General features: G+C 40.8%; 1 protein-coding gene across 3 annotated transcripts; it reads left to right on the top strand.

The window, feature by feature from the left end:
- The first annotated feature begins 910 nt into the window (after positions 1-910).
- Positions 911-11,681, top strand: LOC115008906 (gamma-glutamyl hydrolase). Of its 3 annotated transcripts, none has more exons than XM_029432796.1 (9): positions 911-1,285; positions 2,094-2,208; positions 5,056-5,106; positions 5,682-5,766; positions 6,200-6,338; positions 7,979-8,082; positions 9,141-9,231; positions 9,545-9,682; positions 10,261-11,681. In XM_029432796.1, the coding sequence occupies exons 1-9, from the start codon at positions 1,177-1,179 to the stop codon at positions 10,380-10,382; spliced, it is 954 nt and encodes a 317-aa protein (XP_029288656.1). In that variant the 5' UTR covers positions 911-1,176; the 3' UTR covers positions 10,383-11,681. The 3 variants fall into 3 exon arrangements, with proteins under 3 accessions (XP_029288656.1, XP_029288654.1, XP_029288655.1); XM_029432794.1 differs by having other exon boundaries at positions 6,200-6,341; positions 7,976-8,082; XM_029432795.1 differs by having other exon boundaries at positions 914-1,285; positions 7,976-8,082.
- Positions 11,682-14,370: the final 2,689 nt, after the last annotated feature.

Here is a 14,370-nt window from a genome sequence, read left to right as displayed (position 1 = left end):
GAGAACTAATTGTACAAATGTTCTTTGAGTACAACTTTCCCCACATGGAGTGTGCCATGTTGCAGAAAATAAAATTAAAAGGGGAAAAAGAAAAGATTAGGATTGTTTCTACTCACAACAGCTGCAGCTCTGCGATAAACCGGAATACAGTGAGCCTGGCTGTGATTTAATATTTTGCAACTGAATGGCTTTTTGGAACATGACCCTCACTCTGGAGGTAGACTATAGAAAATGTGTTGGTCACAGAGAGGCTTATTATCTCAACAAAGCCCAGATATATCTACCTTCCATTCATCCATCTGTCTGTCTGTCTGTGTGTCTGTGTGTGTGTCTGTCTGTGAGTCTGTCTGTGTGTCTGTCTGTGAGTCTGTCTGTGAGTCTGTCTGTGAGTCTGTCTGTGTGTCTGTCTGTGAGTCTGTCTGTGTGTCTGTCTGTCTGTGAGTCTGTCTGTGAGTCTGTCTGTGTGTCTGTCTGTGTGTCTGTCTGTGTGTCTGTTTGTGTGTCTGTCTGTGTGTCTGTCTGTGAGTCTGTCTGTGTGTCTGTCTGTGTGTCTGTCTGTGTGTCTGTCTGTGTGTCTGTCTGTGTGTCTGTCTGTGTGTCTGTCTGTGAGTCTGTATGTGTGTCTGTCTGTGTGTCTGTCTGTGTGTCTGTGAGTCTGTCTGTGAGTCTGTCTGTTAATGTGTACAGGGTGTCCACGTGTAGAAGCTTCTCTGTGTATATGGAATATAACACATTTGTGTTGGTGGTAAGAAGACATTTACTCCACAGTATGTGTAGGATACGTGCTATGATCTATGACGCTGGACTCTTCTACCTGAGCTGTACCTATGAAGGTGGAGGAGTCTGTGGAGACGGGGGAGGTGTCTGATCTGGCTCAGCTATGAGGAGGCGTCTCCAGCTGACGTGGTCCGTGGAGGGGAGTTCCACACGTGACTGACTTGATGCTCCTCTTCAGGAGACTAACGTAGTTAAAAAGGACAGAGATCATAGGATGACAGCAGGAGAGGAGACTCGCCCTTTCATCACACATCATCTTCGCTCGGATCATTCTTCTGTACTTTATATTTCATGCCTTTTCCGGTTTCCGGCCTTTTATTTTACCTGCGTTTTCAGATAAGCGCGTGTTTTTGTGATCCACCGGTTTTGTGCTTATAAAGCTCCTGCCCGGTGTTTTGGATGTGTCGGCCGACCGCAGCGGTGTTCGCGGTGCTGACCGCCTGCCTCTGCGTGGAGCGTCTGTGCGCGGCGGGGAGAAGCCAGCAGCTCAACTACCGGCCGGTCATCGGTAAGATTCATCCATGTGAACGGATACTTGTGTCGGTGCCTCCTCGTGCAGAGACCGGCTCTCGGATTACAAAAAGCTTTCATGTCATTTTAATCGAGAACGTTCGAGAAGAGGTGCGTGTGTTAATGGAGAGTGTGTCTCTGTAGGATACTATAATCATACTAATATAAATCATCCTGTCTGTCCGGAGGTGCTTCTTTTATGTGCATGTAGGCCTATGTAGGATTTACTTCCATGTTGTTACCAAAACCAGCGTTAACTAACACTTCCTTCCACATTGTGTAGTAGGTGTATGATTCGACTTTAAGTAAGTCATACACCTTTAACACCTGAGCTGTCATGATACCAGCCTCGTGTGTTTAGTCTCTGCAGAGGATGTAAGTTTATTCTTGATCTCGGCCTACAGAAGCTGCACAATGTGACTTTACTGATAGTGATCAGAGAACTATGACAGGATGCTGTGCTGCACACAGGCTGCTCTCACTGTGGTCACAACTGTGATGAGGTGTTCACACCGACTGATCTGTGCTTATGAGTAAAGTGCAATAACCAAACCAAGGATTCAGGGGGTCTGTTGGTTTTGTTTGTGACGTTACCTAAGATAAAGCAGTATATACTTTAAATGATATGATGCATGTTGTGTGGGTGAAGTGCAGCAGACACTTGAACATGTTTAGCAGAACATTAGAAAACAAGTTGTTCTTAATGTCTGTATCTAGGACTTCTCAGCTCTGCAACATCAACTTTCCTAAGAACACATCTACATATTCTGTAAGTGTTATGTCATAATGTGCTCTCTCATCCCAAGGTGTGTTGGCACAAGAAAACTTTCCAGGAGACCAGTTTGCTCGCGGCTCCTCTTACATCGCTGCCTCCTATGTCAAATACCTGGAGGGAGCCGGGGCCAGGGTTGTACCCATCAGGTAGGTCAGTCAGATGTGACACCTCTTTCATACATGTTGGGTGTAGGGGCTTGTATAGGGCTCTACTGCTACTTTTAGGACCCCTGAACCTCACCTCTCTGTTTATTCTGCATGTCTTATAGAGTTCAGTACCCACAACAGACTAGTGTATAGATCGTGTGCATGTGACGTCACGCTTATTTCCCAACCCGTAAGTCAGCCATGTTGGATGATATACACAACCAAGACTGCGCCCGTTCACGTGTGAGTTGCTGCAACGCTTCGTAATTTTCTTTGTATTTAAACGTCTAAGATTGAAAGAAAATGGCAACCTTGTGCGCAGTGTATACTTGTGGTCATAACGCTACTCGTGACCCAGAGAAACGCTTCTTTAGATTTCCTACAATCATCACAAACAACGATCCACAAAAGAGGGATGAGTTACTGTCTACTGAACGCCGTACGCTGGTTTAGCAACATAACTCGTGAGGATTTAACAGAAGAAGAAGCTCAGTTCACCCGTGTGTGTGGCGTCCACTTTATATCTGGTAAGAGCTTGTGCTAAAGCTATGTTTTCAATGTTTACGTTAAACATTTGTGCTTCTGATATACCCGAACACTGTAAGACCTTACTTCTCCACATCGCTGACTGGTAAATAAGGCACTTTCTTTACATGTGATGCCATTTGCTCTTTTCTTCTGTGCATGTTTTTGTTTGGCTCATTCTTGAGAATACTTCACTTGTGAAAAAGCAAAGCACCAATGTGAGAACATGCTTCGCTTAATCCAGCCATACAATCACAGTGTGCGAGGATAACATCGCCGCTCTTCTCACTCACAAACCACGGCTTGAGCGGTGTATCTCCAGCTCTTTGAGAGTGATTTACACGGCATGGACGAGCACCCTGTCATCTTTCAGTGGTTTGGTAAGAAGACTACCAACCCAGCCAGAAACAAAGACATTAGAAGCATCTAAGCTCTTGTATGCCTTCATGTGTGCGTTGGTTGCCCACGACGTTTGTAGCACAAGGTAGTTCACAATATCCGGATATTCAATCGGCGGTAATGAATCTAAATCCTCAATATAATCCGACAGCTTTAGCGTGTACGGGTCACGGCCGCACATTTGGACTTTTTCCCCTGAATCTTGCCTTTGCAGAGGATCCAGAGAGTCAACATACTTTGAAGAAGTCGGAGTTGTTGTTGTTCGCTTTAGACGCCATTGTTGATTTGTTTTCCAACCAACATGGAGTCACACGCATACGTCACACAGTTTTGTCACGTGTTTGCACACTACCTATATGAAGCAGCTTTATTATTTGCCCAGACACGCAGCTTCCAACATATAGTAAGGACCTGCTTCACATCAAACTAAAGTTGTAATCCTTAAAATAAAAGTCCTGTGATTTGGAATCACAGTGATTACTGTGGCGAATGCAATTTAATACTCCAGCAAACATTCTTGTTTTATAGACGCGTGATTGCAGCTGATGGCAGCCATTACCCACAGTAACACATACAATGCATCTTACTGGCTGATTTCTGCACTCAAACAATGGCATTGTCATGTAAACCAGCACACAGTTTCCCCTTTGTGTCTCCTGGTAATGGGCCATTTGATTTGTGAAACCGTGACATACAACAAAAGACCCCATGTGGTTCTCTGCAAGAATAGAAATGCTCAGATTATAAGTAGGTGAGTTCTCACTGAATAAGAATACAAAGCTATACATTAGGTGTAAACAAGTCAATGTAAAGGCTTTTCTGCTCACTATTAATATCAAGCTTGACACAAAAGAAAATGCCGGTTTGACCATTGATAGGTAAATGACTGCATTATTCAATGAACTGTCCACATGTGAAAGCTTTATTATGATGCAATAACATAACAATATCTGACATCTTTAGCAGCTGCAAAAGTGAAACAGTAAAACAAGTTATATTAATTTAAGCGGCTCTATTCAGTAAAGTTATAATACTCAACAGAGCGTTTTAGCATCTTTTAGGTAATTGTTTTGCTTTTTACAGCCCACAACTTTATTTTTTTGCTTAACTCTCAGCTTTGCAGTAAAGACACTGTTGTAACACCATGACTCATGTTGCTGTGAGTAACATGAGGATGATGTCATTTAAAAGGTAGGGAGATTAGCAAGTAAGGCTCTTGTTATTCCTATAAAAGGGATCTGAATAACAATGAAGTAGACACTTTACACACCTTTACGGTGAAGGCAGTTCAGTTTCTTATTAATCTTTGAAACGTGTCCATTAGTCCACACATCTTGGATAGTCTGCATATGTGTTCATAAGGATCTGTATTTACTTGTAAGAGAAGTTAGGAGGAACACTCTCCCCCCTTGTGCTGCAGCCCACCCCTCCCAAATGTACAGGCAACACTTTGGATTCTCCGTCATATCACAACTTTATATGGATACATACACAGTACAGATATATATGCACAGTTAATCATACATTATCCTGTCTCATCCTTTGTGAAACTGACACTGATGTGACTCAGCAGTTATCAGTTATGGTGCCTGATATGGTTTCATGTGGGCGGAGCTTGTGCAAATGAGAGCGATGTCGCTATTGTTATAAATGAGGTTATTTTCAATAACACAATAAATGTATTTGATGTAACAGATTGAATAACGAAGTAGTCTCTTGGATAACACCTCAGTCTCATGATGTGGATTAGCAAAAGGAAACATTCAATATTCTCTAAATGTTGAGATTACGTTCCTTCTGATCTATAATGTTGAAATCATTATTAATTCAGGCTAATTTATTAGTGGTCGTCATGCATAAATGATGCTTCAGTCCGGAGTGATTAATGATGAATTTGATTGTCTTGATTTTTTTGTTCACCAGAATCAATCGCACACAAGGAGAATATGCCGACACATTCTCCTCAATAAATGGGTGAGTTAAGAGGCTTCTCTTGTTGTTGTCATTGCATAACTAAGATGTATAAGAAGTTATAATATATATAGTTAGCTTTAGTAATGTATTGGTGTAGTACAGCACAGTTGTTGATCAGCTCGTTTTAGCACAGTTTGCTAGCTTAAAGATCAACAGGCTATTTTAGCCGAACACGTTATATAACATGTATACAAACAGGAGTTTTCTGGCAAATACTGAGTTTATAATACATGCAATGTTAGTTGGGGTTATTTCTGTCGAGACAAGTCGTGCATTTTGCAACAGAATTGTGTTGAAAGCGGCTAATAACATCAGTAGAGTCCCATCAGTTTGGCGAGAGGCTGTATAAGTCAATTGGAAGTCCTTTGCAAAACATAAATACAGACACAGACACTTTGTTCTATGTATGGTCTGTGGCTTTGACATGCTCATGGACTCTCTAATAGTTGTTTACAATTTAACATGTTCTGTAAAAAACTTTGCAAAATCTGTGGAAACGTGACATCAACCGCTTTTTGCCGTCGCAAGATTTCTAAGCCTGAAGCCTAAATGTAAACAAGAAAGTGTCTTCTCAGGTTGTTGCTGCCGGGAGGAGATGTAGATCTACAGACTTCACAGTTCAGTCGAGCAGCAAAGATCTTTTACGACTTTGCTCTAAAGGTAAAATGTTTTGACTTGTTTTGAGATTATCAAGGTTTTTTTTAGTGTGTTAGCTTGGTTTAATTTCCCTCTCATTAAAGGTTCTCACATTATTCAACTCTAAACTAAAGCCACCCTGACATAACCTCACATGTAAGCTACACTGCAAGAGTTATTGGTCATTCCAATTGTTCCTCCTATCCATACTGACAGTCAAGAACCTTCCTGATGCAATGTCAAGACACAATCCAGTCTGGCTTGGACAAATGAAGTAGTTTCTTTCCAAAGATGATTCACTACGTTACATAGTATTTCTTCTTGTTGCTACAGGTGTGAGAATGAAGCACTTGGATTTGAGGTGAAATCGAGCGTTCTGTGTAGAATTCCTTGGATAAATAGTATAAGACCTTCATCATTGTTACTTTCTCATCTCTCACTCTCTTGTCCTCTGCAGGCTAACGATGCTGGGGACTACTTCCCTATCTGGGGAACCTGTCAGGGCTTCCAGCAGCTTTCTGTCCTCACGGCCAACAAAAACCTGCTCACCCTCACTGATACCAAGGCTGTGGCTCTACCTCTCACTCTCACACCAGGTAGTCTGTTTGTTTGATCTCTTTCCGTATGCAGTCTTTTTTTAGATGAGTTTTTGCTCCAGGAAACGATGAAACCCTTATCTGATGCATCGATCACATTCAGTAATCTGCAGCTAAACTAAGAAGTCCCTGTAAAATTCCTCTTTGCTCAACAGAACAAACTACTTTTACTAACCGGGGAAACTGGGTTTGGTGTTTTGCATGAATGTAAAATATCCCAACAGCTTTGGTGGACAGCAGGATTAAAGAGAACAGCTGCTGTAAAAAAACAAAAAGCACAACAAGAGTCTTTAAAACACTGTAGCTTCAGATTGATATGCTTTGCTTTGTGAATCATGTTGTCTAGATCTGGGATACAGAGCATAACTTCTCTTTTGCAAATATAAAGAAGAAATCTCATTTACTGGTCCTTCTTCTACTTCTCTCTTTCTAATAACTTTAAAAATATCTTTATCCTTCTAGAAATGTTCTAAAAGAGCAACACTTTCATCAAATTTAGGGGTCAAACTGTGGTCCGTGTAGGATTCTCAGCGTCATCAGTCATGGTGTGCACTGTGTCACATGGGTGTAACACATGCAAATCAGGTGACTCGGTTCATTCTCCGACAGTTGAGCCGAGTTACACCTCAGGCTTTTGTGGTACAGTGTAGCTTCTCAGCAAACTAAAGACTGTGTTTGAACACAACTTAGATATGTTATGACCGAAACAAATGTTATTCATCACCAACGTGGTTTCATGAAATATTCAATCAATTATATAAAATATATAGAATATACATTTTATAATGAATTGAACATTTCTTTAAGAGCAAACTTCCATTGTCATGTTGTGATCTGTTTTAGAGCCACAGTAGTCTCACCCATGGTGCTGAATGTGGGACAATAACGTTCCCATGTGGATGAGATGGGACATCTTTTAGTTTTTACTGATGAGTTCTCCTCAGATAGTTTCATACTCTCATTGTGGAACACTTAAATACTAAATACACTTCACACCTGATATAAAACAGTGATGTGCCTATAATGAACAAACTCATCTTTTGGACCAATTGCTCCTGAATCCCTGATCTTTCCCAGTCGCTCTGATGGTGGGGTAGTGCCCACGCTGCCTGCTACGCAGGTGCAGTTGCTCAAAACATAGCAAGCCGTGGACCCCGCCCCAACGGCACTGAACGAGCGACGACAATTCAAAACTCAAGTCGGGGGAAACGTGCACTTGCATGCTTCTCGGATGGTGTTTGGATCGATGACCCTTTGTTTAGACGACTGGACTCCATATAAAGGACTTCTGCTAATATATTCCTTTAAGACCAAATCTTTCTTATTCAAACTGCGATTGATATGTGACGCACAGCAGTATCACTCATGGTGCTCAAGGGGCGGTATCCAATGCAAATGAGACGAACGTTGCTCTCAGTAGCACATCCATGTAGTCATAACTACAGGCTGCAGTTGTAGAAAGAAAGTACACATGATAGCATGTTTTGCACATTACATTTAAGGAGTATTTTAAGTAATCATTTAAACATATGTTGTTGGCCCTTCCCTGCGATCCTGCTGTCAAATGACAACTTTGTTCTAATTAACATGTAACTTCCTCTCTCCTGTGTCGTGTGAACTGCTTGTCTGTAATCTAGCAGCCCAGTCCAGCCGTCTGTTCCGAAGTTTCCCCAAAGATCTGCTGCAGTCTCTGGCCGAGGAAAACATCACTTCCAACTTCCACAAATGGAGTCTGTCTATGCAGGTGTGTTCTGCCCCCCTTCTTTCAGTTTGTCCGATTGTCAAACGGCATCTGAAAAACAGTTTCCAGACACTACTTGGACTTTGATATTGGGGAGGCTGCGTAAATAGTCATGAATCATAAATAGTCTGCACCTATCTTGAACCTGGATATATATCTATGTATGTTTTATATGCACCGATGATTATAATCTATATCACCCTAGGCACAAAACGCTTGAGGTAGACAAGTGGTGAGGCGTTGGGTTCTTAAACCAAAGATTATGGTTATAATCCCCACCCTTGCCTGGGGTTATGTGCAGCTGGCTTGGATATCAGAAATATTAGGTGTTATGTGCCACAGTTACTTGTCACATGTAAGAGTCCTGTTGGGTGTCCTTGTGCAAGGCAAACACCCGTTTAAATGCCTCTGCGATGGGCACCGCCGTGTCCGAAGGCATCATGGTTCCATTCTCAGGAACACGATATCTCAGGAACACCTTGAGGGAATTTCTTCAAATTGGGCAAACCCATTCACTTGGACTCATGAATGAATGAATTACATTTTCATGGTCAAAGGTCAAAGGTCACTGTGATCCTTAATGGAATATCGGTAATTTAAGGAGTTTACTGTGACACAGTCAGTACTTGTGCAGGGCACTCGAAGGCTAAATATATCTCAGTTAAATACCTGTAATCTTGGCACTTACTGTAAATAAAATAAAAAGCTGCTCCACTGTATGTTCTTGCTGTAGATTAGTGAGTTCAACACATGTAATAACTCACCCCTTGACCACATCAGTACGCTCCAAACAAAGTGTTTATTGGATCGCACCAATCCACCGATGTTGGAGTCAAACTTTGACACTTTCTGAAACCAACAGCGTGATCGCAAGCTTTTGAGGAGAAACTGTCCAAAAGTGTGCGTGGTTGAATGCATCACACCCCACCCTTTCTCTCAGAGTGCATCACGCCCCACCCTGTCTCTGCATCACAGGCGAGGGTTGATCAAGTACTTCTAGGGGCTACAAAAGTTTTAATATAGATCAAGTCAATATACAATCTCAGCCTTTGAATCCACAGAACTACAGCAGGAATGCCAAACTGAAGAGGTTTTACAAGGTGCTGTCCACCAACAATGACGGGAAGAAAGAATTCATCTCCACCATGGAAGGTACCACTCCTCCCTCAATACTCACATTGCTCATTTGAATGCTGCATCATTTATGTAGTTCACTATACTGTTAGTGTAGCACACTTCTTTGAGTTCTGCAAGATGTATGTGACTGTACTGGGGTTTGTTATGATGATAATAATCATACTAATGAGAGTGATGCACAGATTATAATATAGGGCGTAACGATGATTGTAATGATCATGATGGATTTGAAAATGAGAACTTTTCTAAATGTTCTTAGAATTAATCTTTTTTGTAATTATCAAGTTTTTCTTTATTGTCTGCTGACAGTGTTTCTGGTTCTCCTCAGCGTACCGCTACCCATTTTATGCAGTGCAGTGGCATCCAGAGAAAAGCCCCTTTGAGTGGATAGATAAGCCGGGCATGACTCACTCCACCACGGCTATAAAAGCCTGCTTCTACACCTCCAGCTTCTTTGTCTCTGAAGGTAACCTGCGGTCCTCTGTAGGCTTATCACTGTCAGGTCGTTACCAGCACTATTTATATGTATGTGTGTGTGTGTGTGTGTGTGTGTGTGTGTGTGTGTGTGTGTGTGTGTGTGTGTGTGTGTATATATATATATATATATATATATATATATATATATATATATATATATATATATATATATATATATATATATATAACACACAACACACTAAGTAACCAGACTAAAGAAGGGAAACAGTTTCAACCACAGACTGAACACAATAAAAATAATTTAATCTATTTTTTTAAATGAAGAAACAACCAATTCATGATTTCTGATCTGATTTTCTCCTCAAATTTCAAATCAATCTTCACCACATGTATTGCACATTATAATGCGCCTGACGACAAGCTCTTCTGGAGATGGAGTTTGCCAAGTTCTCATGTAAATATTCAAATGTCCACTTTAAGGAAGTACACCCATGTTGGTCTGAAATGAATCATTTGCCATCTTCTTGTGACTGGTTTCCAAATGATAGTGGAAACGAAAACGAAACTGTCGAAACTCTTGCAACTGCATTTCTTTATCTCCTGCAGCGATGAAGAACCACCACCAGTTCTCCAGCCCTGTGGAGGAAGAGCAAGCGCTCATCTACAACTTCTCCCCCGTCTACAGAGGCATCCATGCCATCTTTGTGCAGAACTATTACTTTGATTGATAGACAGTCCCGAAGATGAAACCGACCAGTCCACACAGAATGTGTCATTAGGAGAAGAGATGTCCCGAGTTTAAAACAAAACTTTATGCTGTCGTCACTTACAGAAGCCTCAAACAAGAAGTCAATACTTAGAAGTTTAGCTTTGCTGATTTGCTCAGTGATATGAAATGCAGAAGTACCAACAGGACAGCGATGCAATGCATTAATAATACAAGAAGAAAATAAAGCTAAATTAAAAAATGAGACTAATATCAGATAAATGAAAAATACTTAAAATGCAAAGAGAAATCCCAGTTTTATCTTCAATCCAAATCACCGAACAGTGTGAAAGACACTAAACTTAATGAAACTAAACATAAACAAGTGATAAATACTTGAATATAATCTAAAAATATGACCCTAAATTCCAACTCTCTAATTGGCCGGGTGCTCTTTCTTTGCAGAAAGTCTAATATACCAATAATAACATTGTTTTTAAAATACTTCATTGGGGTTCTTTTGTCCCCATAAATATGTTTTTTCATGGGTTCCTGGAGTCAAAGATTTCAATTCAATTGAACTGAGTCACAGGAGGAACAAGATAACCTTTGGACAGCAGCAGCAGCTGCAGGCTCCACCCTGTGTACATGCTGTAATAACACTAGAATCTACAACGTTTCTACAGTATCACACATGTTGCTCGTCCCTCAGAACTGCTGTCATATCTTGAAGTTGGATAATCATTGTGTAATGCTCCTAATAATAGATATTATATAATATTCATAAACCTCTGTAGATGAGTCTTGAGAAATCTTTTCATGATTGTATTCTCATGTGTCTCTGTGGGCGTTTCCACATTTTTATTCCTCAACAAAAAGAGTATTTTGTATATCACATTGTCAGAGAACATTATCAGGATTTGTGTTTACATTCAATTATTTATATTTATTTTCAATGTTCCTGTATGCAGATTTCAGTAAGCTGAAGTGATGACACTCCGACGTTCTATTGTTGGGAAAGTGGAGCAATTTACGACCGTCTGATTTTTAAATGTAACCTTGAATGTGTCATGGCATCATAACATGAGTCATAATTCTAAAATTAGTAGACCAAACCAATAACTTATGTTTTTAGTTTTTTTTCGACAGTTGTATTTATTTTATCGGACACATACCAGGATTTGCTTTTTGCAGTTTATTTTAAATGATTTTCAACAATTTTGCATCCCAACATTGAAAAATCATGCTTCTTGCTGCAAGAGAAGTCTTCTGATGAAAAATACAAACAAAAATAAATCAATAAATAAAATGTATTTCTCTTGTTTTGTTTTGTTTTGTTAATAACACCAAACATAATGAACCCTATAACTAGTGGAACATTTATCAGATACATTTATTGCACAACTGATTGTATAAGTTTTGCTTGTTTGTTTGACCATGTGCCGGATGATCAGACACTAAAGGGAGAAACCTCAGCGCATCCAGGATCCTTTGTTTCCTCTTAAAAGAAGAATCTCCATTTATGTACGCCCCAACATCTGCCCTTATTTCTGACTGATGATGTGATTTTACGTGTGAAATTACTGCTTGTCACCATGTAGTCTTTATTCAGCTACAAAAACAACGGAAACACATCAAGTTCCCAATTAATTTATTTTAAAGGATTACAGTCACGAGTCATTGCTGACCTGTGAAAGCAAACGACTCCAAAAACTCTTTGTTCTTCTTTGTGACGGCTTTTTACATTAAATAGTTTATTTAACTGTGAGTAGGACAATTGTCTCAAACAATAACATTTTAAAATCAAAAACAAAAATATATAATTTTCACTGGATAGCAACAACAACATATATTAGAGTTATGGATAAAAACTGTAGCATTTTGTGTGATTTGCTCAAAATATTCTGCAGGTTTTCTACACCTTGATTGGAGTCCACCTGCGGTGAATTCCATTGATTACACATGATTTGGAAACCCATGCACAAGGTCAGATCTGGGGAAGGCACAATTCTAAATTCTGCGGGTTCTCTAGAACACAGTGTCCTCCATGGCCTCTTAAATGGAAGTAGTTTGAAACAACCAGAACTTTTCCTAGAGACAGCCCCTCGGCCAAATTGAGGTGGGCCTTGGTGTGGCCTTGTATTGGCCTTGGTATGGCCTTGGTGTAGCCTTGGTATGGTCTTGGTATGGCCTTGGTATAGCCTTGGTATGGCCTTGGTGTGGCCTTGGTATGGCCTTGGTATAGCCTTGGTATGGCCTTGGTGTGGCCTTGGTATGGCCTTGGTATAGCCTTGGTATAGCCTCAGTGTGGCCTCGGTGTGACCTCGGTATAGCCTTGGTATGGCCTTGGTGTGGCCTTGGTTGGCCCTGGAGGTGACCCAGAACCTGATGGTCACTCTGGCTGAGCTCCATAGATATTGTGAAGAGATGGAAGACACTTCCAGAAGTATTACCATGACTGCAACCCCCCTCCTGTGCTTTATGGGGGGAGTGAGCAGATGGAAGATTCTCCTCAGAGAGTGCTTGGAGTTTGCAAAGAAAGCACATGAATGATGAATTGACCAAGTTTAGCATAAGGCTGCAACACAACAATATGTGAAAGTGAAGGGGTCTAAAAACTTTCTGAATGCAGTGTACATTGTGGATTTAAGTACACAATGTCCATTACAGAATGTGCACATTTAAAAAACACAAATCATATATGTTAATGTTCATGAAGGACCCACTGCTCAAAAAAATTAGTTTTAATGATCTTAATATAACTTGGCTTTGGCAGTTGTGTGTCTTTGTGTTACAAGTCAAGTCAATCATATCTGGAGGTCGGGCATGTCCCTCTCATGGGTTTAGATTTGGCACACATTTAGCACACAAAAGGTTTGCGCAAGAAATGCCACACGTCTCCACTAGATGGTGCCATGACACCACTGAATGCTGATGATCTACAGAGTAACACATTCATACGTTTGGCCACGGATCCTTAAATACCTGTGTGTGTGTGTGTGTGTGTGTGTGTGTGTGTGATTGCTTACTATTGGGATCAGCTGATCAGCTTTATGTTCTCCCTGGGTATCTTTTGAGTGAGATGTATTTTTCACATCCTGACAGATTTACAGACAGACACGCACTTCAGCTTCGTTGCTTTTTGTGTTTCTGTGGGATCATTTTCTTTTATCTAAAGCTTCCAGGATCTTCAGGAAAAATAAGCACTTTCTTCGCAAAAGAAATCTTGAGACGAGAGGTGACGAGAGGAGGCGTGAAAGAAAAGTGGAGCGAACATTGAGAGGAGAGACTAAATGACGGATGATGCAATGACAGGAGAAAGCAAGGGAGGAAGAAAAAGAGAGGAGGAGAGAAGCTGTCAGGACAAAGAGAAGTTGGACAGGAAGGCTGAAAGAAGAAGTGAATGAGGCGAGAGTGAATCAGGCACGCAGCCAGCATGTCGATGTGGGACACACATGTTTGAAGGGCCATATTTGTCCACCGGCTCCACGCAGGCCCGATGTGTGTCTGCACATGTGGAGGTTAATGGGGCTGAGCTGAGTTACAGGTGGGGCTTGTGTGAGCAATGATCCTTATGTTCCACACGGGCCCTTGTTTGTGTTCACTTACAGTATGTGGGCTAATTGATTGTGGGAAGGTAGACGGCATGTGGGTCAGAACTACACGTCCTATATGGGATGTGTTGGATACTAACAGTTATACATTAAACTGCTTCAAAATGAACTGACACATAATGATAAAGAAACATATACATATGAATTGTGTATTATGTGTTTGCATCTGTTATTATCCCTTGTTCCCCCTCAGTGCTGCTTGACCAGTCACTGTGGTCACCTGGTTCACTTTGCTCACAGTAGACATTTTGACTTGTTCTGACTGTTTTGGCTTTTTAATTGTTTTCCTTGATAATAAAGAACTTTATTGGCTTGCTTGCCTTTTTAGCAAAAGCATCAATGTTACTAATAACACTAACGATGGCTCTGTTCTGTTCCAGTTAGAGGAAGCAAGTA

Source organism: Cottoperca gobio, chromosome 5, assembly GCF_900634415.1.
Source record: "Cottoperca gobio chromosome 5, fCotGob3.1, whole genome shotgun sequence".
In the NCBI taxonomy this organism is placed as follows: Eukaryota; Metazoa; Chordata; class Actinopteri; order Perciformes; family Bovichtidae; genus Cottoperca; species Cottoperca gobio.
The sequence above is the reverse complement of the archived record's forward strand: the minus strand, read 5'-3'. Positions and strand labels throughout refer to the sequence as shown.